Source organism: Labeo rohita, chromosome 21 (assembly GCF_022985175.1).
Source record: "Labeo rohita strain BAU-BD-2019 chromosome 21, IGBB_LRoh.1.0, whole genome shotgun sequence".
Classification (NCBI taxonomy): domain Eukaryota; kingdom Metazoa; phylum Chordata; class Actinopteri; order Cypriniformes; family Cyprinidae; genus Labeo; species Labeo rohita.
Window position 1 is genome coordinate 2,626,243 of NC_066889.1, and position 27,335 is coordinate 2,653,577.

The 27,335-nt window shown below is 35.2% G+C and overlaps 1 protein-coding gene across 3 annotated transcripts; it reads left to right on the top strand.

The window, feature by feature from the left end:
• csf1rb (colony stimulating factor 1 receptor, b) lies at window positions 1-27,335 on the top strand. Of its 3 annotated transcripts, none has more exons than XM_051093229.1 (21): window positions 1-218; window positions 6,189-6,449; window positions 8,038-8,322; window positions 8,432-8,565; window positions 13,303-13,465; window positions 13,550-13,745; window positions 16,071-16,195; window positions 16,281-16,389; window positions 18,304-18,497; window positions 18,587-18,702; window positions 18,771-18,897; window positions 19,000-19,104; window positions 20,083-20,193; window positions 21,011-21,173; window positions 21,258-21,328; window positions 21,413-21,519; window positions 22,456-22,578; window positions 24,614-24,725; window positions 24,830-24,929; window positions 25,019-25,124; window positions 26,573-27,335. In XM_051093229.1, exons 1-21 carry the CDS (start codon window positions 170-172, stop codon window positions 26,711-26,713), a joined length of 2,898 nt encoding a protein of 965 aa, XP_050949186.1. In that variant the 5' UTR covers window positions 1-169; the 3' UTR covers window positions 26,714-27,335. The 3 variants fall into 3 exon arrangements, with proteins under 3 accessions (XP_050949186.1, XP_050949188.1, XP_050949189.1); XM_051093231.1 differs by having other exon boundaries at window positions 26,597-27,335; XM_051093232.1 differs by having other exon boundaries at window positions 2-218; window positions 26,600-27,335.

Here is a 27,335-nt window from a genome sequence, read left to right on the forward strand (position 1 = left end):
AAAGCAACGTTGTCTTAGTGGGCACAAGGTTCAGAAGTCTGGAGAGGAAGTTAAAATGCATGAGGTTTTAGTAAATGGTGTCATCACACCTAAGCCAGTTTTCCTGTAGTGTTTCAGACTAGCAGACCACAGCTTTTACCAGCCAAAAGTCACAAAGACGAACAGAAGGATGCTCTGTATCGCTCTCCTCATTGCCGTACTGGCCTGTATGGCCAGAGGTAAGTTATTTCTGCTCTCTATACTAACTTTTTTTGGATAAATGTGTACAATTAGACCTCCTGTTCCCGATTGCGCTTTACATCTTCTGCAAGAAATCAAATCATAGCCAAAAAAAAATCACCCTGACACTCTTAATCAGCGAAAAATATTAGCCTGCAGTGAATAGATTTTAATGTCCAGTTGTGAACAGCAAAAAGAAAGAAAGGATTTTTAACTTTCATATTTTTAAGATGTGCCTTGTACTTGTTATTTTTTTATTCATTTATTTAAAATCAACTCAGCTGAAGCCAAACGGACAAATTCTAATTCTCTATATATGATAATTCTATACATAATTCCATTATTGTTTCATTAATTCCCAACACTTCAGTTGTCTTATTTAATGGCTTTTTGCAAAGAGATTAAAAGTTTTCATTTCAAAGCATTTTTTCTTTTAAATTACTACTAACTGATTAATTCAAAGACCCATATAAAGATTTTTGATTTTAATTTAAAACCCTTCTTCTCATAACAATACAAAACATCATTTGGTAACACTTCATTTTGATAGTCTCCATTAGACGTTAACCGTAAGCAACTTTGCTACTCCATGTCAACTAGTCGTCATTAGAGTATTAGTCTGCTTAATATCTGCTCACAACTTAGTTTAATGGTTCCAACACACATTCTACTGACTATAAGTAACTTTACAACTACATGTCAGCGTATTCTAATTGCTCTAACAGTCTAAAATACTTGTTGTAAAGTTACTTATAGTTAGTAGAATTTCTAAAGTGGATTATCAAAATAAAGTGCAACCCATCATATGGTGCCTCTTTTTTGTTTTTTGTTAGTAGGTATATTCTTTTTCAATCCTAGTCTTCAAATCTGCGTTCAGCAGCAATAATCCTATTGTGCATTAACTAAATGTTTCATCACATCATGTCAGAACAGCACGAACCCAACGGTGTGCATGGGTAATCTAATGTTTTTTAAAGACAGGTGTGTTGTGTTTGTGGCTTTGATGGCCGACTTTGTAACAGTCCTGTCTAGCTTTGGTGTGTCCTGTCCAACACAAAGCAGAAGTGAAAGTGGGAATGGGAAACAGACCCCTGGGATGTGGCTGTGCAACGGGCCACCGGTGCAATGTGTTTCCTGAGGGACCCAATCAAAGGGGCTGCTTCTACAATGTTTCAGACATTTCCCCCCGTCATATATAGCCATTTCACGGCTTTCTCTCGTTTCCCCTTTCTAAAGTTAAAAATAATGTTTGGGCCCCTTCTTCAAAAAAGTGACAAGACCCTGTGTTGCTGCAAAAACAGTGATCCAAACTCTCGCAATATCCGCTATTTCACATTTCATGCTGGAAACAGCCTTAAATTTTGCACAAACCACATCTGTACATTACACTTTTAGTGATGTCCACACCATTAGTATATGTTGTTGATGCATAATATCCATGAACTGTTTTTAATAAATGACAAGACTCTAATAAAATACATACATCTTGTCCCTGCATATTTTCTAAAAGAGACATGTCAGCAAAATGTGAAAATTCTGTCATCATCATGTTATTCCAAACCTGTAGGATGTTCTTTCTTTTGTGGAGCAGAAAATGAGCCATGTTAAGCAGAACGACTCAATGTCTCAATCAGTGTTGGATAAGTTACTCTAAAAAAGTAGTTAATTACTAGTTACTAATTACATCTTCAACATTTAATTACTTATTACTAATTACTTTCTAAATCCTGTATCAATCTCAACAACTTAATGATACAAGGGTAGACATGAAACGTGTATTTTAATTCTTTCAAATAAATAATAGATAACTACATAAATTATTCTGGTCATACTTTAGATTATGGTCCAGTTCTCACTATTAACTATTAATTAAACTATTAAACTTTGCCTCAATATACTTCTAATTATTGCTTATTATTACTTAGTAAAGTAGTTGTTAATTTAAGAATTGTGTATTAAGGATTTAGAATAAGGTCTTGTTAATATGTGCTTTTTAAGTAATAATAAACAGCCAATATCGCAGTAATATTCATGCTAATAACCAACTAGTTCATAGTGAGAACTGGACACTGAAGTGTTACCAGTATTCTTATTAACTCACCAAAGTATTTAAAGTGAGAAGGGTACATTAAAAACATGCATTTTAAGGGAGAAGTCCACTTCTAGAACAAAAATTTACAGAGAATGTACTCACCCCCTTGTCATCCAAGATGTTCACATCTTTCTTTCTTCAGTTGTAAAGAAATTATGTTTTTTGACTGATATGGACTTCAATGGTGCCCCGAGTTTGAACTTTCAAAATGGAATTTAAATGTGGCTTCAAACGATCCCAAATGCTCTTGTAAACGATCCCAGCCGAGGAAGAAGGGTCTTATCTAGCAAAACAATTGGTTATTTTCATTAGAATAATACAATTTATATAATTTTTAATCTCAAACGCTCGTCTTGCCTTGCTCTTCCTGAACTCTGTGTATTCTGACTCAAGACAGTTAGGTTATGTTGGAAAAGTCCAATCGTATTTTTTCCCTCAACTTCAAAAATTATTTCAAAATCATCCTACATCGCTGCAGAAGTACCGACCCAGTCTTTGCAAAGTGAACATGCAAAGAAGATCAGACACCCTTAACAAAAAGGTAAAACAGCGATATAGGACGATTTTAAAGTAAAGTGAGAACATGAGATGGGAATTTTTCGACATACCCTAACTGTCATGAACCGGAACAAAAACAGAGTTCAGAAAGAGCAAGACAAGACGAGCGTTTGAGATTAAAAAGTATGTAAATTGTATTATTTTTATGAAAATAACCAACCGTTTTGCTAGATAAGACCCTTCTTCCTCGGCTGGGATCTTTTACAACCGCATTTGGGATCGTTTGAAGCTGCATTTAAACTGCATTTTGGAAGTTCAAACTCGGGGCACCATTGAAGTCCACTATATGGAGAAAAATGCTGAAATGTTTTCCTCAATAAACGTAATTTCTTTACGACTGAAGAAAGAAAGACATGAACATCTTGGATGACAAGGGGGTGAGTGCATTATCTGTATATCTTTGTTCTGGAAGTGGACTTCTCCTTTAAGGTTAGATTTTAAATTTTTGATGTTATATCCACTATTGTACTGTATATAAATGTTCTACAGCCAATACACAGTATTAAGTTTAATTACATAATAAGTAACTGTAATTAAATTACAGGAAAATAACAGCAATCGCTTACTTTACTTTTCAAGGGAAAAGTAATTAAATTAAAGTAACTAACTACTTAGTAACCCCTTTAACCCAACACTGGTCTCAATCACTATTAACCTCCATTCTGCAGAATAGAAAAAGATCAAATGAGATCAAGTGAGTTTTGTGTTCCTTTGAGGAAAGAAAGCCAAACTGGCTTGGAAAAACATTGGGTAAGTAATTGATGACTAGATTTTCATTATTGGGTGATCTATGCCTTTAATCATTATCAAATAAATAAATAAACAATTAAACAAACATTTTTTAAAATACATTTTAATGAGGTCTACATATTTTGCTGGAAAATGTTTGCAGTGTAAAACTTGGTCAAGTATTTATTTTGCATCATTGTTAACCATCTTTTTTTTTTTCACTGGATTATTTAAATTGTCCGGCAATGTAAATATTTAAAGGCACATACACACCATGTAGTCTCTAAATTAAAGGAATAGTTCACCCAAACATAAACATTTGCGTAAACTTTACTCACCCTCTTGCCATCCAAGATGTAGATGAGTTTGTTAGTTCATTCGAACAGATTTGGAGAAATTTAGCATTACATATCTTGCTCACCGATGGATCCTCTGCAGTGAATGGGTGCCGTCAGAATGAGAGTCCCAACAGCTGATAAAAACATCACAAAAATCCACAAGTAATCCACACCACTCTAGTCCATCAATTAATATATTGAAAAGCCAAAAGATGCGTGTTTGTAAAAAAAGCAAATCCATCATTAAGATGTTTTAACTTTAAATTGTTGCTTCCAGTTCATAATCTATAATAACACTTCGTTCAGTAAAAAATGTGTCTGGTCTGAATAAGAAGAGAAATATGGATAGATAAAGCACCATTTACATGACAAAACAGATCTAAACAAATATAGGGATGGATTTTAATGTGAGAGACAACAGGATGGACTTTTTCAAGTGTTATTATGAATTATAGACTTATAGTTTAGTCGAAAACAATGGTTTAAAGTTAAAACGTCTTAAAGGTGGATTTGTTTTTTACAAACACGCAGCTTTTGGCTTCTCAAGATGTTAATTGATGTACTGGAGTGGTTTGGATTACTTGTGGATGTTTGTTTTTATCAGCTGTTTGGGCTCTCATTCTGATGGCACCCATTCACTGCAGAGGATCCATTGGTGAGCAAGTGATGCAATGGTGCATTTCTGCAAATCTGATAAAGAAATAGATTCGTCTACATCTCGGATAGCCTCAGGATGGATGTTTGTAGTTGAACTGCTCTTTAAATATGAGGTCATTAAAACTAATTGCATAATGCTGTTCAGAATAGTTTGAGATGGAGTGTACAATGTCACGCCACTGAACAAAAATGCATTCCCACACTTTATTTTGATAGTCCACTTTAGACATTATGCTAATAGCAAGTAACTTTGCAACTGCATGTCAACTAGTCATTAGAGTATTAGTAGACTGTCTGCTTAATATCTTCTAACACTCTTCTAAACTTTGCAAGTATATGTCAGCTTTTTCTACTAACCCTAAACCTAACCTAACAGTCTCCTCTGAGAGTTAGTAGACATGTAGTTACAAAGTTACTTGTAGTTAGTAGAATGTCTAAAGTGGACTATCAAAATAAAGTGTAACCAGAGTATTTAATGTCAACTACCATATCATTTCATAAACTTCATTTACATACAACAGGGCTCCTTAAATGCAGTCCTGAAGGGCCACTGCTTTCAGAGTTTAGCTTAAACCCTGATCAAACTCACCTGCATCTCTCAAGACCCTGATTATGTTCCTCAGGTGCCTTTGATTAGGATTGGAGTTAAACTCAGTTGGCAGTTGCCCTCCAGGGTTGCATTTGAGGAACCCTGCCATTCAGCAATATAACTTGTTTGAGGGGAAATTTTGAAGCCTGCTATATGTGTGCTCCCTTTAGCGAATGAAGAACTTATCAGCCCATATGATATGACAATGAGTCATTTGGATAAGAACTCAGCCCCTGGCACCAGCAAGGGTCCACCCGAGGTGTCACCATCTTCAGCGTGCTGCGGACTGGACGAGCTAAAGCATTCCCTCTCCCAGCTAATCCAGGAAGAGCAGGAGAGCAGGGGCTGGTACGGCGAGATGGTGAAGATCCTAACTCAGCTGGTGCAAGAAAACAAGGAGGTGGCCAGCGTTCATGCTGAAATGCTGAAGGTCCTGCGGGCCACGAGCGACCAGGGCGAGCAGCAGCTGCACCACCTGCAGAGCATGGCTCGCCTCCAGAGCCTCCTCGTGGAGAACCACCAGGCATTGCTGCTGCAAGTGTCTCGCATTGCTACCATGCTGCAGGATTCGGCTAAGAAACAGAGCCAATAAATGCATGGGCGAATGGCCATTTTGATGGCATATTATTCTTGTACTAACAAAAAGGCACTCAATAGTAATAAAAAAAAAAAAGAAGAAGAAGAAGAAGAAGAAGAAGAATCACAATAACCTAGCTAAAATGACCTAAAGCTGAAATCCTAATCAAGAAATTAAATGAAGCTGATATTTTGTGTTATTCTCTCTTACATCCTGTTTTCTGGCATGATTTTATTGTACTATTTTGTGTTATGGTTCATCTAACCTGTTGCATGAAAAAACGTCAATAAACAAGCTACTGATGACACCTTTGTTTGGCATCAAGAATCATTAATAAATCAGTTTCATTGTTTACCAATGCATAGAATGTTTCTATACACACTTTTTCACTTTTCTTGAGTTTCTCTGCTCTTCTGTGTGTCTGAGCAGAGTTTCCCGCACCAGTGATAAAGCTGAACTCCACTCCGCAGAATCAATCTGAGGTGGTCTGGTTAGTTAACAAACACTTCACTCTGAGCTGCGATGGACAAGCGGATATCATATGGAAGACGAGGCTCGGCAGACACCAGAAACACATCTCACCAAAGACCATCAGTGTCCCAAAGCCTACCACAGAGGACACAGGAACATACCGTTGCAGTTACAAGAAACGAACAGATTTGTACTCAGAGATCCACATTTATGTTCAAGGTATGTACACTGTTAAACATTTAGATGATTGTCTAAAGGTCAGTTGTAATATATATTTAGGATGGTTCTCTAAACTCATTTTGAAATTTTGCTTTTAGTTTTAATGTTTCCTTAAAAACTGCAAAAATCACAGTGCTCGTGAAAACTAAAAAAATATATGTTGCCAACTCACCCTAATAAAAAAGTAATATATTTAAAATACATTTATTTCATACTAAGTATAGTTTAAATCTATTAACAAATATACTCAAGATTTACTGATATAAAAATGATAATTCCACTTTATTTGGAGTACTACTTGTGCATATTAAATATATTTAAATGCAAGATATTTAAAGTGTACCTAAAGTATACATGCAATTGTTCCACTTTTGCACAATCAAATATACTTCAGAAATTCTTTAGTAGGACTACTAATCACACAATTAAAGTGCATTAAGTACAAAATTAGCTGTTCCAGTTTAGCAGACTTAACGTATACCAGTTTAGTATACCAAATGTACATCTGCAGGTTATTTTTATTAAGTGCATAAATATGTAAATATATTTGTAGTATACTTAGCATGCAATAAATGCATTTCAAATAGATTTTAGTATATTTATTTTTCACTAGGTTACACAAACTAATCTGTTACTACTCATGCATAAAAATTGCATGGTACATGAATAAAACAAAATAATAACACAAAAGTGAAAAGTCCAAAACTTTAAATAAAGTTTTATGACCAGTTCCACAGTGTCCCAGAAAGCAGTAGAAAATTACATCTAGAATGTTCCCATTCTTGCAAAAGCAAAATTTATATATAAAAAAGTACAAAAGTAGTAAAAAAAAAAATTACCTGCTCTAAACTAATGCTTCATAATTATTGATAGAAATTCTAAAAATATGGATGCAATGTGAAAATAAATAGTAGACTAATATTTAGCACCACAGAATTAATAAAACAATTAAAAAAAAAAATTAAGTGAAACATTTTTGTTACATTGTTACATTGTTATTGCACAATAAATTTTGCATCACTCTGAAAAGGAGTCACACAGAACTATTTCATTTCAGAATGCTGCTACTGACCAATCACAATCAAGCACTGCAGAGAGCTGTGTAATAACACATTTATTAACAATGTTGGGGGAAAGTTACTTTTAAAAGTAATGCATTACAATATTGCATTACTCGATTAAAAATAACTAATTGCATTACTTAGTTACTTTTTATGGAGAGTAATGCATTATGTTACTGTAGCGTTACTTTTTATCACCTGAGCTGATCTTGCTTATTTATTTTTAATAACAAAAAGCCTAAAAGTTATATTTTTTGCACCGGTAAAGGCCCTCACACACCAAAAGTAAAATTAAGAAGTGCCTCTGCACTTACTCCCAGTTTTTATCAACACGACGACAGGACTGTTAATTAACAGTATGCACAGTATGCTAAGAACAAAATTTACATTAACATGCAATGAACTTGTTTGACATTTAATGAATTAAAATAGTGCTTTACAGCATCAGCACTTAAGATGTACCAACAGCAAAAAGATATTTAAAGTTAACATATTAGCTGAAATGTCTGTATGTTTTACTGCAATAGATTCGGTCAAAGCCTTTACTACCCCTCAAAAGCGAATAGTAATTGAAAAAGAAGACTCAAACTACTTACTGGACTGCTTGGTGACAAACCCAGCAAGTACTGAGTTTTCGCTCCAGATGGCAGATGGATCTGCTGTCCCAGCCGAGATGAATTACACAGCGGATCCCAAACGTGGCATCCTGATTCGAAATCTTCATCCGAGCTACAACGGAGATTATGTTTGTACTGTCAAAATTGACGGAGTCCAAATGAAGTCTGAAATCTTTCAAATAACTGTCAGAAAAAGTGAGTTGCATTAGTTTTGTACACTGTTTTGTACACTTGTATTAATAAAAACATACCAAGAATCTTACCTTATTGTACCAATTCAGCACTACACATCTATTTATTGCAGAAGCACAACAGCCACCATGGGTGTCACTTCCAGCTGATCAGTACGTGCGAATTGTGGGTGAAACGCTGCATATCCCTTGTCACACCGAAAACCAAGATCATTCATATAACATCACCTGGAGCTCATCGGAAAAGGTGAAGTGCTGTGTTTTGAGAATTTGATCTGATCGCAAACATGAAACAAAGCATGAGATTGTGGGTGAGGAACTGAATTAATTAGGCAATAGAGTGGGCATCATGGTATTTTTGGTTTTGAAACCTCTTGAAAATGTGGCCTTCGGCTGTGAGTCATTGCATAGTGTCTTAGCCTACATCTGAGTCTTGGCTTGTGGTCACAAACATGACCGCAGTCTGTTTTGAAATTCTAGTGGATCTCCAGTGGTCTATTCTTAAGTGATACAATCATTTTGTATGATATACAGAATGAAATGCACTTAAAAAAAATCTGCAAAATTTACTGTAAAAAAACAGCAGGTGTGGTTGCCGGAATTTTACCATAAAAATACGGTATCAACGTTTTATGGTTTTCACTTAAATTTTCAGGTAAATACCCTTATTTAATTAACTGATATGATGTTAATGTACCAACCTATTGAAGTACTGAAATCTGTTTTGTACCTTTGTAATACACTGATAATCACCAAAAGCAGGTGGTGATGAGAAAGTCACATGAAGAACCAAAGCTCATCACAAACAGCTTGTAAAAAATAACATTTGTGACCCTGGACCACAAAACCTTTCTTAAGTAGCACGGGTATATGTGTAGCAATAGCCAAAAATATACTGTATGGGTCAAAATTATACATTTTTCTTTTATGCCAAAAATCATTAGGATATTAAATAAAGATCATGTTCCATTAAGATATTTTTGTAAATAATTTCTTACCGTAAATATATCAAAACCTAATTTTTGATTAGTAATATGCATTGCTCAGGGCTCCCATGGGTCCTTAAAATCCTTGAAAGTTTGTGAATCTGAAAAAAATGTTTTCGAGGCCCTGCAAAGGTTTTTAAATGAAATGTCTTTTGAATGAGCAGCTATTGACTTTCAATTTCATGATCACATGCACTATGTATAAAGAGAGCACATCTTACAAGTGTAATCTTGTAATCTTGTACATCTTACTGTATTTCTGTCATTGCATCATGTCTCAAAAGCACATCTTGAGCACCTAAGACATGAGACGCAGCACTTAGAAATGGTTTTTAAAAACAAGTAAAAAAAACAAAAGTAAACAAAAGCTTGCAAAGCTAGTTCTGCCTCGGGAGTCTTCTGATTGGTTCACTGTTAATACCTAATGATTATTTTTGCTTGACATGACGATGAAAGATCATACTTTGTTACCCTTCCATTATTCGCATTACTGTGTGGTTTGTGGTACAGTTCAGGTTTGACTCAGCATTGCTTTGACAATTTAGTGTGTTTTTTTGTTTGTTTGTTTTTGCCAAAGGTTCTATAAAAAATCATACCAATCACACGCAGAGACATAACAATATTTGACAGTTTAAATTTTAGTTGTTTCTACATTTGTTCTTAGGACAAGGTCTTGGCACCTTGAAGTTATCATCAATCAAGGCTGTAACCATGTTTTGAACATTTTTTAAAATAGTACAAAGTATAAAGGAGTAGAGCAGTGAAGGAAATGCCAGGTCTATATAGAGCATAGGAGTAATTATATATATAGCATAGGAGTTGATTGTGGTTCTCTGGCCTCATATGAAACTCAGTGTGCTAGAAATCTGGGCGTTCTGTTTGATCAAAACCTAAAGTTTGATAAACAGGTCAGTGCTGTAGTAAAATCATGCTTTTTTCTTCTTTGTCTACTTTCTAAAGTGAAACCTTTCTTATCACAGAGTAACTTTCAAACAGTGATCCATACCTTTGTAACAACTCATTAAGATTACTGTAACTCACTTTATTATGGTGTTTCTCAGTCCTCTCTCTCTCGTCTACAGCTAGTGCAAAACGCAGCTGCTAGATTGCTCTCTGGTACCCATAAGTATGAGTCAGTAACTCCTATTTAATTTTCACTGCGCTGACTACCCATCAAATATAGAATTGATTTTAAAATTCTATTATTCGTCTATAAAGCCCTTAACAATCTTGCCCCTCAGTACCTTCCAGAACATTGAGATCCAGTGATCTTTGTCTACTTGTCGTGCCTAGATCTAGACTTAAAAAATGAGGAGATCGAGCTTTTGCAACTGCTGGTTTGCTCTATTGTTGCTTTTATTGTTGTTTTTATTTTTGATACTTTTGTTTTGCTAATGATAGTTGTTTCTCCCTTAAACTTTGCATGCTTGTTTAGAATCACCTGTCGCATACGCTCAATTGTAAAATTTTGAGTTTTCATTTCGGCTTTATAGGCTTTTGGGTATATTTGGACAGGTCCCTTTTCTAATGGACTCCGTTATAGCTTTGTAAACAGTAAATTGCAACATGTTTTTAATAACTACTGGCCTAGAGAGTTCAGAGAATTGCACTGCGGTGTTAAACCTAGGACTAGTTCGCAAAAGTAGGTTTTTCACATCTTCTCAACCATTTAAAAAACAGTTTGATTGACAGCAGTGGTCCTAGAGGCAAAATTGTTCGGAATGAGGAGGTCTATCATTCTACATGAATATCGCTTGGAAAACCACACAATGTACAATTGTTTACACCCTCAAAAAAATGCGGGCAAAAAAGTAGGTTTTGCAAAAAATTTGAAATACCTGAAAATTCTGCACTTTCGATTGCTGTAGCGCCCCCGTCAGGACAGTTGGGAGGAGCCTTGTAGGCAGTGTGAGTACTACCATTCCTCCAAGTTTCAAGTCTACACCACATATGGTTTGGTCTGTCAGATCAGTTTTACGTGGGAAGCGCTCATCTGTGAACCCCTAAAAATGCAGACATTCTCTTTTTTGTTTGCCTAATATGTTGAAAACACAAAACTTAGAAATTCCATATTTTTAATTAAAAATGGCTGTATTTGAGAAAAAAAGTCTAGTAGTGTACATCACTGGATATTGCTGTTGTTGAACATTTCTATTTTAAAACAGTTGTCAAATTATTTAATAGTTCACTACTTCCATCTTATATCGCACTCGTTCAATGTTAAAAGTGACGCTTCAGAATTGACTTGCTTCTGTGAACAGTAAACACTGCCTACTTTGATTTGATTGGTCATCTCGTCAAATTATCAGCATGATTGTAACACTGACAAACACTGTTAGAACAGTTAAGTGAACAGTAAAGTAACAGGTCATCCGCATTGGATTAGAGCACTACCATTCCCTTCCAGATTTCTGGACAGCTCATCTGAAAATACGAATGATGACTCAGTGTGCTCCCATGGCCTGTCAGTCCATGGTTACCTTGAAAAGTAAAGGTGAACCACTACTGGCTGTCCAGAATGAAGTAAAATGCACACCTTCTGAATAGGTGCGTTCCAATTTTGTCACAGTATAAGTACTGGGTGTGGTGTGTTTACACTGAAAATTTCTAGCAGAAGAAGTGCACGTCACTGGTGCATTTAATAATAACAAAAGGTGTTGGCCACTTTATGCACTGAATAAACCACTTGGTTTCATATCCTGTGCCTGGTTGTGCTTCAGCTTACCATGATGTAGAGTGGTGTGGATTTGGTTTGATGAAGCTCTATTTGGATCATCTTGCCCAGTGTAATAGTAATTCACAGTTTTCATGAAAAGTAGTCCAGCTGGTTCAGTGTCATGTGTATGTCCTCTCTTGATGGTAATGTATCTACAGTCAATATCTTTCTGCAGTGGCAAATGTTGTTTATGTCATCGTTGTTGTCCTCTATGGATGCCAATAGCTCTGTTTCCCTGCTGGCTGGTCATTTCGAACTCAGGGTTACAGAACTGGTTACAAGATGAAAAACCCCCAAAACAAAACATAGAAATCCAACCTGGTTTAAGTGAGTCAATTTAAACATTCTCTGTCAAATTCAAGGTTTAAACCCAACATTGTGATTTTATTTCAGATGAAAGTTTAATCAGGTGCATTTAAAGTTGTCCTTTTTTTTTTTTTTTTTTTTTTTTTTTGTAAATGTAGGAATTCTAGTTGCACAGATTTCTTTTCTTTTCTTTCTTTCTTTCTTTGTTTTTTGTTGGCTGAAAAGGGTAATTGCATATTTGAGCTTGAAAGGCTGACACAGTTGATACTGTTTTTTGAAGGCAGAGCATGTCATTTGTTGCCAATTAATCAAGCAGTGGTTTTATACAACACACACACACTAGAGCATCAAATTTCAGTTCTCCTATGCTATTTTCAGATTAATTGTTGTAGTATCTCTTACTGAGCAACTATATGCGCTCACTCTCAGTTTCAATAGGCCTGCTCTGACGATGCAGTTGCATATTGTGTATCAGTTCATTATTTAAAGCTGTTTTATAACATGGAAACATACGTTTAAATATGTTTGAATACATTTGAAAAAATGTCAGCAATGTAATATTACAGCTTCTTCAACTCTGACAGACTGACAAATATTGAGGTGATTCATTGGACCCCTTGAGGACCAGATCCAAACCAAGACATAACAACAAGAACCAGAAGCATTACAATATATTATCAGAAGTTGTCAAGCTTGCATATTTTTGTTTTTTTTTACAAGAAAATCACTGAAACAAATGGTTAATGCAATGCAGTTGTGAGTGTTTTTCCTGAAAGTGCTGTGGGTTGGAGTAACCATTTGTTTCAGTGATTTTCTTATAAAAGCATACAATAGTCCATGTTTTCAATTCAAGCCAGGTCGTTCAGTTCCTCTGAATCCATTTCAGTTCCTGATTGTTTGCAAATATGTGCCAGATTGTTTTGAATGCATACCAAAATGTTTGATTAAAGAACTTCTCATGATTTGTCCTAATCAGGTACTGAATTCCAAAAAAAAAAAAAACAGCAGATGTGAACAAGTTTGCTTCATTAGTCTTTTGACCATTCATCAAGTAAACATGTCCGACGCAGGGAATTTAACCTGCACTGTCCAAAATGAAGCTGGAAAAAACAGTGTCACAGCAGTTCTCAAAGTTGTGGGTAGGTTTCTTCAAGTTGTAGAGTGATTGTATTTAAGCTTTATTTGTGAAATTGTGTTTAAGTTGTGCACGTGTTGTCTTTCAGATAAACCGTACATTAAGCTTGAACCCATCCTGTCCTCTGAATACAAGGTGAATGGAACAGACATTGAGGTGATGCAAGGGGACAAGGTTGAACTTGCTGTGCAAATTGAAGCATATCCAGAAATTAAACAGACACATTGGAAAACTCCCGAATCAAATAACACCCACGAGGAGACATTTAACAGGATTAATAATAGGTGAGTTCTCTTGTTTCTGTTCTTATAATTATTTTTATTATCTGAACCTAGATCAGTTCTAGAAAAATATATCTCAAGGAGAAGTCCACTTCCAGAACAACAATTTACAAATAATTTAATCCCCTTGTCATCCAAGATGTTCATGTCTTTCTTTCCTCAGTCGTGAAGAAATTATGGTTTTTGAGGAAAGTACTTCAGGATTTTTCTGCATAAAATGGGCTTCATTGGTGCCCCGAATTTGAACTTCCAAAATGTAGTTTAAATGCAGCTTCAAAAGGCTTTAAACGATCCTAGCCAAGGAAGAAGGGTCTCATCTAGCGAAATGATCGGCCATTGTTTTCGAAAAATAAAAATTTGTATACTTTTAAACCACAAAAGCTCATGTAGCACAGGCTCTGGGATGCGTTCTTGAATGATTCATTCATTTTGAATGAATCTTTAATGTGACTCGGGAAGAATGAGTCGTCAAGGGGAGCAAGACGACATCCTATTAGGTTCTGTACTGGAATTAGTTCACCTGTTTCGGGTTTTTCGAGTCGTTCATTCATCTTACGGTGTATTTCCACTACAGCGTAGCGAGCTGAGCATTTTCCATTCATTTCTATGGAAGCTGAGCTTAAACGCTTGCGCAATGCGTGTACGCTCAACTTCCATAGGAATGAAAGGAAAACGCTCGCGCCGCTCAGCTCGCTACGCTGTAGTGGAAATACGGCGTTATGGGGCTGTCACATGATGCTGATTTTGCTAAAATGAACGAAATGACTCGAAAAAAGATTTGTTCATTTTGCTGAACGAGACTCAAGGTCCAAGTTGGTAAAATGATCCGAACTTCCCATCACTACTACAAATCATGTCTTTGAAGTTTCATCGTCTGAGCTCCGGCTCAAAAAGGAGTATGTCGAAAAACTCCATGTCATTTTCTCCTACAACTTCAGAATCGTCCGACATCGTTGTACCTTTTTGTTTGTAAACAGCGTTTGACTTGCTTGCACTTTCTTAGTCTTTGCGCATTTGCTTTGTAAACACTGGGTCTGTAGTTCCGCGTGACGTAATTCAGTAGTATATGAACGCACATCCCAGAGCCTGTGTTACACGAGCTTTTGTGCTTTAAAAGTGTACAATTTTTTATTTTCCGAAGTAAAATGACTTTAGAGCCCTTTGAAGCTGCATTTAAACTACATTTTGCAAGTTGAAAATCAGGGCCCCAATGAAGTTCATTATATGGAGAAAAATCCTGAAATGCTTTCCTCAAAAAACATAATTTCTTCACGACTGAAGACAGAAAGACATCAAATGAACATCTTGACTGACAAGGGGGTGAGTAAATTATTTGTGAATTGTTGTTGAACACACAGCCTTTCAAATTATATTCTATCTCATAGCATAGGAGCTCAATACACTAAGAAGACTCATGCATGTCCAGTTTCTGTGCTTCTTTTCTCCCAAAGTTATGAGCAATTAAAAGGTCTTTGTATTTATTTCAACTAGGTGCATGTGTCTTTTCATCCCCTCATGTTTAAATAACTAGTATGTGTAAAAACCAAAATCTGGGCTTTCAGGTTAACTGAATCATAGAGTGGTGAATGCTGTGCAGATGAAAACCATACATGACCTTGTTTCCTTATAAAGATTGATTTTAGATGTTTAGAGCATTTTCTAAGTGCCGTTTTACAAATTTTCATGTGTTTCCCAGAATTAAATGTATTTATTCATTTGTTTATTTTATGCCTTTATTATTATTTTTGACTACAGATGACATTAACTATGTCAAATTAAGCGTATTAAGTGTAATTTCACAATTAGTTTGCAGGTATAGAAGGGCCAAAAATCTTTAAACAGAACATGTAAAATTTGACTGTGTCAGCACACACTGTTTGTCCGGGCTAACTCGACAATTCTGAATACGTTTTGCCACGCACATTCTGGCTGTGTTAAGGCATCAGTTTTTACTGCTTTTCCTTAGAACACGTAAAGATGCACAGTTTTACTGTTAAGATTACAAATTTGAATGTCTCCCTCAATGCACACACATTCTGGCCATGTTTGAATGTGTAACACTTTTTAAAGCAGATTTACCTCTAGATATACCCATATAGCAATCCTTTCTTTAGTTCTTTTGATATCTACTGTGATAGAGTAAATTAATATCTACATTACAATGGCTTTTGGAAACTAAGATTAATCTTAAGATGATTCTGTGATGTGCTTAGACTTTTAATACTTTTGGGAAATGACCAGAAACATTTATCTATTAAATGAAAGCATGCTCTATTTTGTTAAGTATTTTGTGTTCATATTTTTGCTCTATTTTGTGTTCATATTTAGCAGTGACAACTGTATGTCCACAATCGTGGTGAGAAAAGTTGGAGCACAAGATTATGGTCACTACATCTTGACTGCCAGGAGTGCCAGCATCAGTAACTCAATTATTTTTACAGTTCATGTCTACCGTAAGTCCAGTTGCTTAATAGAGAACATAGGATCTCATAAATGAACAAAACCGAGGTTTGATAATGGTTTCTTTCCAACATACAGAGAAGCCAAATACTTTGATTAACTGGGAAAATGGAACTGCCACTTGTGTGGCAACTGGTTATCCAGTACCCAGGATTCAGTGGTTCCAGTGTGAAGATGCCAGAGCTATGTATGTCATTTTTTTTGAAAATTAGATCACATATACCAGCCTCGTCTCATTGTTTATATGCAGGTATTTATACGTAACGTTTAGAGGCACAAAACGTACATTTTTGTAGTTTTTTTTTTACTTATGCTAAAACGTACAGTTTAGACGCATTTCAACGTTTATAACGTACAAATCGCTACGTATTTTTAGCTAAAAAAAAAATAACTTAAAATGTTTAGGTATCTTTTATGTCATTAAAGGAGAAGTCCACTTCCAGAACAACAATTTACAAATAATTTACTCACCCCCTTGTCATCCACAATGTTCATGTCTTTCTTTCTTCAGTCATAAAGAAATTATGTTTTCTGAGGAAGACATTTCAGCATTTTTCCCCATATAATGGACTGCTATGGTGCCCTGATTTTGAACTTCCTTTTTAAACGATCCCAAATGCGGTTGTAAACGATCCCAGCCGAGGAAGAAGAGTCTTAACTAGTGAAAAGATTGGTTGTTTACATAAAAAAAAAAAAAAAAAAAAAAAATGCAATTTAAATACTTTTTATTCTCAAATGCTCGTCTTGCCTTGCAGTCCTTGAACTCTGTGTATTCTGGTTCAAGACAGTTAGGGTATGTTGAAAAACTCGACCGAATTTTCTCCCTCAACTTCAAAAATGATTTCAAAATCATCCTACATCGCTGCAGAAGTACCGACACAGTCTTTGCAAAGTGAACATGCAAAGAAGATCAAACACCCTTAACAAAAAAGGTAAAACAGTGATATAGGACGATTTTGGAGTTGAGGGAGAACATGACATTGGAGTTTTTTGACATACCCTAACTGACATGAACCGGAACAAAAACAGTCCATGCAGATTAAGACAAGACGAGCATTTGGCATTAAAAAGTATGTAAACTGTATTATTTTAATGAAAATAACCGATCGTTACGCTAGGTAAGACACTTTTTCCTCGACTGGGATCGTTTACAACCGCATTTAGGATTGTTTGAAGCCACATTTAAACTGCATTTTGAAAGTTTAAACTCGGGGCACCATATCAGTCCATTATATGGGGAAAAATGCTGAAATGTTTTCCTCAAAAAACATAATTTCTACATTAGAGTACATTATATGTTTTGGAAGTAGACTTCTCCTTTAAGATATTTGTATCATGCCTTTTTATCATTTTATCAACAAGCAATTTAGATTTTTAGCCCCCTAAACCCACCCCCAAACCTTAACCTACCTTGTTTATAGCAAATATGCATTTTTATATTTTTTATTAATAAGCGATTTAGTTTTTTAGTCCCCTTAACCCACCCCCAAACCTAAACCTACCCATTTTATAGCGAATACAAAAGGATATAAAACGGAACTGACCAAAATATGCAGGGTGATTATCGTTTTTGTAACAATATAGAATAAAAAATATTTTGTATAGTCGCTAATCCCACTCTTACCTCTAAACCTAACCATAACTCTCTCTGTACAGTAATAAAGAAAAACATGACAGACAAATAAGTGCAATCACAATCATCTATTTATTGCAAAAATGTCAAACGCAGTACTGAAAAGCAGTCCAAATGAAGATGCGTTGCAGCTGCAGTCCTCTTTGGTGGAATACGGAAGGTTTGTTTGAGGTGCAGAGCAGAATTTAAATTGTTACTCACTGAAAATATTATCCAGGTTGCAGGTGTCATCAATACGTCAGTATTTGTACGTTTATATGCTGTAAAACGTCAGTATTGTACGTTTTAGTGTCTGGAAAAACATAAGTAATTGTACGTTTTGTAGAACCACATTTTACGTAAAATGCATATGAATTATCATGAGATCACGTCAACATGTCGTTTGTCATTGAAGGTACTATGGTATGTTTTTTTAAGATATGTTTGAGAATGCTCTAATTTTCTGATTTTATCATGATTTGGTAACAGGTGTAGTTATAACCAAACATCAGCTGTGGAATTAATGGCCACCCAGTTCACTTTGGGGGATGTCAGAGAGTATGAACCAGTGCTGGTGAAGAGCGTCTTACCAGTGACCAACGCAAATACTACTTTAACCTTTGAGTGTGTTGCTACAAACATTGCTGGAGAAGATCATGATATGTTTACTTTTAAAATTTCATGTAAGAAAAATGCAAACATCTTTGCAGTTGAGCATATACTTGTGCATTTAAAATGGAGTTGTCATCTGATGCATCTTTATTGCTTATAGATCTCCCTGGTGCTACAACAGTATGGTCAATGTCAATGTGGATCACTGTTGTTCTCATAGGAGCATTGGGTCTGGCCATCTTAGGGATGTTGATCCTCTTCTACGAGCACAGAAAGGTATGTTTTTTAGTTGTACTCAGAAATGACGAAAAAAATTGCTTTTTAACACTACCTTCTTTTTTAAGGCACACAAGTATGAAATCCAGTGGAAAATCATTGAGACCAATGATGGGAACAGCTACACATTTATTGACCCCTCCCAGCTTCCATACGACAAAAAACTTGAATTTCCACGAAATAAGCTGAAGCTTGGTACTGTAACCTTGATTATGCTTGCTGTTTTACATTATTGTAGTGTTTTTGTTATTAATGATAAGAACTACTGCAACAAATGATCCATTGCTAATACTTCAGGACAAGTTTTAGGAGCAGGAGCTTTTGGAAAGGTGGTGCAGGCAACTGCTTATGGGCTTGTCAAGGATGAAAGTGTCACACGAGTAGCAGTGAAAATGCTCAAACGTAAGTTCAATATTATGACAAATTGGGTAATAGATTAGGAAGTGATTTTAAAATGCAACATGTAAAAATCAGGTTTCAGATATATGCTGTAAAGCATTAAACATATTTCTAGCCCTGACAAATTCGTCAAAATTTAAGCAAATTCAAATATATATTCATTGTTCCTAGTGTTGGGGAAAGTTACTTTTAAAAGTAATGCAATACAATATCCCATTGCTTAGTTACTTTGTATGGAAACCAATGTGCTACGTTACTTTTGCGTTACTTTTAAATCTGTACTGGGCTTACTTGATTGTTTTTAGAATAAAAAAGTTATATGTTTTGGCAAATGTACAAGCCTCCGCACACCAAAAGTGAAATGAATAAGCCTCAGGCTGAAGTAAATGCAAATTCACATCTGTATAGTAGAGGGCACAGCGCAAATAGAAAATAGGATGCAGGAGAAGAACAACACTCTTCAGCAATTAAAAAACAAATTAAACACTTCATTTGAAGTCATTTTTGATTATTAGTATGGTTGAACTGGATCATTGTCAGTCAATAAATGGAAAAACGAAGTAACTGGTGTTACTTATTTGGAAAAAAGCAATCTGATTACATATCTTATGTTACTTGTAATGCTTTACCCCAACACTGATTATTCCAATTATCTGTCATTAAACACAAACCACAAGCACCTTCTTCTGCTGATTAAGTACAAAAAAGGCGTTTCATTTTATGTCACTTGATTGTTTTCAGTTTGCAGTTTAGCACAAAATCATTGCTTGCAAATGGCCATTATAATTAAAAGAACTGATGTGTCATTTAATTTAGGGAACTAAAATACAGTCATTGCATAATGGAGAGAATAGAACTAAAAATCAGTCCTGGACATGTATTTTGAACAGATGGGAAGTGAGGGTTATGACACTCTTTTTCTCTTTGTGTGCCTCCTGTTAAGAGAACCTTATAATAACATTCTTTTTTTGAACCAAACAGCTAGTGCTCGCTTTGAAGAAAAAGAAGCACTCATGTCTGAATTGAAGATCTTGAATTATATTGGACCGCATGAAAACATAGTCAATCTGCTGGGAGCATGTACTCAGGAAGGTAAGTCATATTTTCACATTGAATAAAAAAATCATTAAAATCATCATATTTTGAAAGAAACATAAATGAGTAATCAGTTCGCAGACACTTACTGAAAGTGTCTTTTAAAGACAGGGCCCAAACTCAGCAGTATGTTTTTATTGTAGAGTGACTTCTTATATGTGTAAATACATCATTTTCCTAACCCTTTTAAATATTGGTAAATGTTGTGCATACTGGTTATTATGGAAGACCATTTCTGTCACTGAGTAATAATTCTAATAATAATAATAAAAACATTAATCGCAGTTTTTTACCTTATAATTCACACTTTTTTTCTTGCAGTTCCAACTTTTTTTCTCAAAATTGCTTAAATAACATGCAATTGCGAGTTACAGAGTTACAACTGCATGATATAAACTCACAATTCTGACAAATAAAGTTGTAATTCTAAGAAATAAAGACATAATTACGAGCTATAAAGTTGTGATTCTGATTTTTTTATTCAGAATTACAAGTCTGTATCTCACAATTGTGACATTTTTTCACTGAATTGCGAGAATCTCACAATTTTTTTTTTCTGAATGGGACTTTATATCTTGCAATCGTAAAAAAAGTCAGAATTGTGAAATTCGCAGTTGCAAGGAAAAAAAATCAACTGCAAGTTCATATGTATTAAAAAAAAAGTCAGAATTATCTTTTTTATTTTTTATTTAGTGGTGGAAATGGGCTTTCATAGGTTATAGACTTTTAAATATAAAAATAATCAGTAGCAAAAAAACAAACAAACAAACAAAAAAACTGGTTGATCTCTGAATTTGACTTTGCTCTGGTGTAGGACCGATGCTCATGATCACAGAGTACTGCTGTCATGGTGATCTCCTCAACTTCTTGCGTCAACGAGCGGAAACATTTGTGAACAATGTTCTTGGTGTTCAGAGTTTCCCAGTGGATTCAAACCTCTACAAGAATGTGTCAGTTCAGCAGAACCATTCCACATGGTATGTTCTTGTCAGTGGCTAAATGTGCTCTGCTTGTTGTGTCTCTTTTATTGTCAATCATTAATTTATACCTTCTTCTTGTAGGATGACTTACTCTGGCTCAGAGAGCTACAAGGGGACACAGTCAACAAAGATGTCAAAAGACATTGGTCAAGGTAAAGTAACTAAGGTAATGCTCTTCTAAATATTTCCTGAAAAGAAACAATTTCAAAATTATGATTTTTGGTTTGTTTCACCAGAATCTTGTAACGAAGGATGGAAGGATTCAATGTCACTGGATAATACTGATCTGCTGGAATTCTCCTATCAAGTGGCAAAGGGAATGGACTTTCTAGCCTCCAAAAATGTAATATTTCTTTGTTATATACAGTGTTATTTTAATAGCATTTAGACACTATTATTAGTTTTATTTTTACACTTTTACAGGTCTGGCAAACTTTTTTAATTGCCACCATCAGTGTTGCACTGCAAAAAATGTTTTTCTTACTTAGATTTTTTGTCTTGATTCCAGCCAAAATATCTAAAAAAAATGTAATCAAGAAGCATTTTCTAGACGAGCAAAAATTATTGTTTGTTTTCAGAAAAAAGACATCAAATTTAAGTGAGTTTTTGCTTAGAACAAGCAAAATAATCTGCCAATGGGGTAGGCAAAATAATCTTATTTTAAGCACAATACAAGATTATTTTGCTTACCCCACTGGCATTTTTACTTTGAAAACAAGACAACAATTTTCACTTGTCTATGAAATCCTTCTTGATTTTAGAATTTTTAGATATTTTGGCTGGAAACAAGAAAAAAATCTAAGTAAGAAAAGCATTTGTTTTGCAGTGTGGGGAAAGATACTTGTGTCAGTGAATAAATGGGAAAACTTATTTAAAAAAGAAGAAGAAAAAAAACCTGTGATATTTTCTTCTAAATTTAAAAGTAATACATGACATTACTAGTTAGTTGAAAAAAGTAATGTGATTACATCACACTGGCCACCATTAGCTGCACTGCTTTCAGTTTGAAATAATTCATCTTTGGTTATGAGACACACAAGAATCACTGGCATTAACACACCATTTTTTCATATGACTTGAAAACATGGAATATAGTGCCCAATTTATATATACTAATTTTACAACACTTTTATTACAATTAAAAAAATGCAACTGCAGTGAGGACAGAATTTTCATTTTTGGGTGAACTATATCTTTAAAAAGATTCCAAACTTTGCAGTATGACTAATTATGACGCTATTTAGTGTGATTGTCATTTTCTAATGCTGTATATGATCAGTGTATTCACAGAGATTTGGCTGCACGGAATGTTCTTGTGGCTGACTGCCGCGTTGTCAAGATCTGTGATTTTGGCCTTGCACGAGACATCATGAATGACTTGAATTATGTGGTAAAGGGGAATGTGAGTTAGTTTTTCGTGTGTTCTTTTTATAAACAAATTTACCATTTAGAACCATTTAGCATTCTGCTCCCTTATGAACTACTGAATTACACCACCAAACCTGATAGAACACACACTGTTCATCTTTTCGTAGATTTGAGCCGCTAGCACACGTGCTAACATAATTAACATAGTGACTATGACTGTGCTGTAGTTTATGGAAGCCAGTTTCAAACTAAAACATTATGACGTTTTATTTCACAATTCTGAATTTTTTCTTGCAACTGTGAGTTTACATCTTGCAATTCTGACTTTTTTTTTCTCTGAACTCCCTGACATAAACTTGCAATTGCTTGTTACAAAATCACAGAATTGTGGAATATGTTATATACAGCGGATAAAATAAGTATTGAATACATTGCCATTTTTCTCAGTAAATATAGTTCCAAAGGTGTTTTTGACTTGAAATTTTCACCAGATGTTGGTAACAACCCAAGTAATCCATCCATACAAAGAAAACAAAACAAATAAGTTCATAAATTAAGTTCTGTCATGACAACACTCGCATATAACATATATGAATAACCCCCAAAGCATACATGCATCACGTCATAGCAGATCTATACAGGTGGAGCTGGGGAAGGTGGAGGGTTTCTGAAGCATGCTGCAAAACTGCTTACAGCTAGCACTAGTCATATATTTGAATGCTGAGCAGTGAGCTCATTGGCTACTGATACAGGACAGAACCAATCAGCTGTGCCATGTGATAATGATGTCATTAGGTCAGATTGAGTTAGACCTATCAGGATTGCACCATCTAGAGTTTCATGCCAGAACTCTGTATTTATGTGTAGTAAAATGGAATAACATGAGGAAAAAGTATTGAACGCATAAAGAAAGGGAGGTGCAAAAAGGCATGGAAAGCCAAGACACCAGCTGAAATCTGTTAGTAATTAGAAAGGAATCCTGCCCCTTGTCAGTGGAAATTAATATTAGCTGGTTCAGTCCCAATACTTACAGTACCAGGATGATGAAGATGAAACAAAGGTGGACATTTTAGCAAGACAATGATCCCAAACACAGCCAAAGAAACCCTCAATTGCTTTCAGAAAAAGAAAATAAAGCTGCTAGAATGGCCCAGCCAATCACCTGACTTGAATCCAGTAGAAAATAAGAACTAAAGATCAGAATTCATAGACAAGGCCCACAGACCTTCAAGATTTGAAGACTGTGGTTCCTCCATACAGGAGGCATCCTGAAGCTGTCATTAACATCAAAGGCTTTTGTACAAAGTATTAAATACATTTCAGTAGTTCAGTACTTGTTCCCCATTTCATTCCATGTACATATGGAATAAGTTACACATAACTTAATTTCTGAAAATATTTGTTTTGTTTTATTTGTATGTATGGATTGCTTGGGTTGTTATCGACATCTGCTGAAATAATTTTATGTCTACAGCACCTTAAGAAATATATTTACCGGGAAAAATGGTGACATGTTCAATACTTATTTTACCCGCTGTATAATATGTATATTATATGCAATATTATATCATGCAACCCTGGGTTTATAACTTGCAATTGTTATTTATATATCACAATTCAGCCTTTTCTCAGAATTGTGAGAAAAAAGTCACAATTACCTTTTTTTTATTTTTGCATCCTGTGGTGAAAACAGGCTTCCATAGGCTTCAGTTCAAACAAACAAACAAACAAAAAAAAGATATGACAGCTTCCCATCTGGTTCTCATGAGACATACCACAAATTGAATTTTACAGCATCTTTTGGTCTCTAAGCTGACATTGTGAGTCTCTAGTCTGCATACTGAACAAAGAAATACAGACATAAATATATAAGGAACCCAAAAATATGGGTGTTACTAAATGTAGATGTTAGTCACTGCTGCTCTACATATTGTTGAGAAGAATTCCAACATTAGTAATTGAGCATGGAATGCTTGCTCCTTATCACTGCATTCAGAGTAGCAGTTGATAAACATCTTTTACCTTTTCACGTCTACTTGTTTTTACATCGTGTTGTACTGGTTCCACAGGCACGGCTGCCAGTGAAATGGATGTCACCTGAAAGCATCTTTGAATGTCTTTACACAGTACAGAGTGATGTCTGGTCATACGGTGTGCTTTTGTGGGAGATCTTCTCCTTGGGTAAATGAATTGACTTGTTCAAAAAATTAAAATAAAGAAATAAAAATACTATAAATAAGATAGACTGGAGGCATTTTGTTGATGTGACTGTTTCCTGTTTTTAGGTATGAGTCCTTATCCCAATGTGGTGATTGATGCACAGTTCTATAAGATGATTAAAGACGGTTATCACATGCCACAACCAGATTTTGCCCCTTGTGAAATGTGAGTATAAAAGCATTTGTAAGGTTTTGGGAAAGAAACAATAAATGATAAGCTAGTCTATACACAGTAAGTGACTTGACCTCCTGTAGGTACAAAATAATGAAAATGTGCTGGAGTCTGGAACCAACGCTGCGTCCGACTTTTGCCAACATCAGAGAACTTATTGCTAAGTTACTGCCAAACCAACCCAGTCAGGTGAGGCACATCATTTCAGAATCACTTCTTATAAAAGCAAGCAAAATATACTTGCGTAACTGTGTTTTTTATTTTTTATTTTGGATTTAACACTGGATTGTATTTTGCCAGATTGTAGTCTGAATTTCTTACATAACTAGGGATGTCAATGTTAATTTGTTAGTTAACTGCCATAATCATGTAATCAATAAATAAGTAACTGTAAACTGATTATGAGCATTTGAAAATATATACTGTAGTTACAAGTATTCAATTTTGGAGTCTGATTACATAATTTAGATTTACATGTAATCAGTTACTTACCAAAACTGTACAGAGGCAACCTACACTGTGTGCAGAATTATTAGGCATGTTGATATTCTGGTCATATTTTTTTTCCAAACACATTTTACCAATTCCAAACCACATCAGTCTTAATAACTACTGTTAATTTTGTATCATTTAATCATTTAATCATTTATATGTGATCTATAATTGTCCGTGAAGGCTGGGAGTGAAAAACTCCTTATATTCAGGTGTGCATAATTATTAGGCATGTTTTCTTTTACAGATAAAATGAGCCAAAAAAAGATATTTAACCCAGACTGAAAAGTCCAAATTATTAAATGCCCATGAGTCGAATGCAATACTAATGCATTACAAGAATTTGCAAAGTTAAGGCTTGACCATTGGACAGCGAAATGCTTGTTGAGTCTGCATGGTCAGAAAAAACAGGTGGAGAAGAAAAGATGCATGTTAAAAAAATTCTGACCAGAATATCAACATGCCTAATAATTCTGCACACAGTGTACATACACAACTTTACTGGAAGGGAAGACAAATTAAAATGGGTTATACTCATAGACTGCAAAAAATATGGACATAGTGTCCGCGACGTCATCCGTAGGTTTCTTAGTGGGCGGGAGTGGGCCGTCGCCATCTTGGAATCGCGTCACTGCACGTCACTCCCGGATAATCGAAAATGGGCAAAGAGGTGGGACGTGGGTGGAGCTGGTTGTTGAAACCACGCCCACATAGCACAACTGTGGTGACGGCAGTGGCTATCCACCTCTCACTCAAGTGGCCACGCCCTAAATTATGCAGAACTTTAAGGCTTAATATAAATTAAAAGGATGAGTTATAAAAAAATCCACCCCCTTACAGTTGACATGAAGGGCAAAATTAGCTATATAGACCAAGACCACTTTTTGTACCTGGCTGTAAACCTAATTTTTTTTCTGCTGTAAAATTGGGCATTTTAACATGGGGAGTCTATGGGATTGACTCCCTTTTGGAGCCAGTCTCTAGTGGCCAGTTGATGAATTGCAGTTTAGTCACTTCCGTGTTGGTTTCAAAAGAGAGAGCAGGAGGTTGCCACTTGGTCATACTGCACTTCCCACAGCGCTACATGCAAGCATCAAGACATATGAACAGCTACAACACATAATTGAAATGTTGTATTTATGTAGGAAGTAAAAGCTTCATCTCTTCAGCAGAACAATGAAAACATGTATCCGGAGTTTCAGAGGCAGCTGATGGAAAAACAGTGTGACACAGAGTCAGTCTGCAGAGACGAGGCCCAGCCTTTGATGAGGAACAGTTTGACCTAAAATATGAAACTGAAACAAACTCTGACAGAAATGTTCTTTTAATTTTTCAAGTTTGTATTTAGATGTAGTGCCACCAAGATGAGCCATATACTTCTATGTATTTTGTCTTCACAATGATGACTTTGTAAAACGATGCTATATCATTTTGTGATTCTTTTGTAGTATTTTACTCTACCAACTTTTTTGAAAATATGGCAGCTAACACTTTATGAAGCATCTACTGTACTTCTGTTTGCATATATGTGTGTATTCCTTCTTTGTGGCATTTTTTTGTTTTTATCTGCTTTGTAAATACAGCCGCTGTTTTTATTTTTTATGCATGTCACTAATTGTAATTTATATCTGGAACCAGTAAAATATAAGTAAACTGCAGTAAAATGTTATTTGTCTTTCAAACTGCACAGCACATGATAACATAAACGTGCTCCACAATTTTGGTAGCCCCCTATCAGTAAAAAAAACATGATTTTCTGTTTCACTTGGACTAAACGTGATCTCATGTGTATGTATTGTACACAAATTGTGGTTTTACAAAACGTTTTTATAGACACTAAAAATTGTATATTGTATACACCCAAATGCGCAATTGTTCATGGGATTGTAGTTCATCAGTAAAGCTGTT

Coding starts and splice junctions, on each gene's coding strand:
- csf1rb (XM_051093229.1), top strand. CDS start 170: ATGCTCTGTATCGCTCTCCTCATTGCCGTACTGGCCTGTATGGCCAGA. Junction 21,520..22,455: donor ACTTTCTAGCCTCCAAAAAT/GTAATATTTCTT, acceptor GTATATGATCAG/TGTATTCACAGAGATTTGGC. Junction 25,125..26,572: donor TGCCAAACCAACCCAGTCAG/GTGAGGCACATC, acceptor GTATTTATGTAG/GAAGTAAAAGCTTCATCTCT.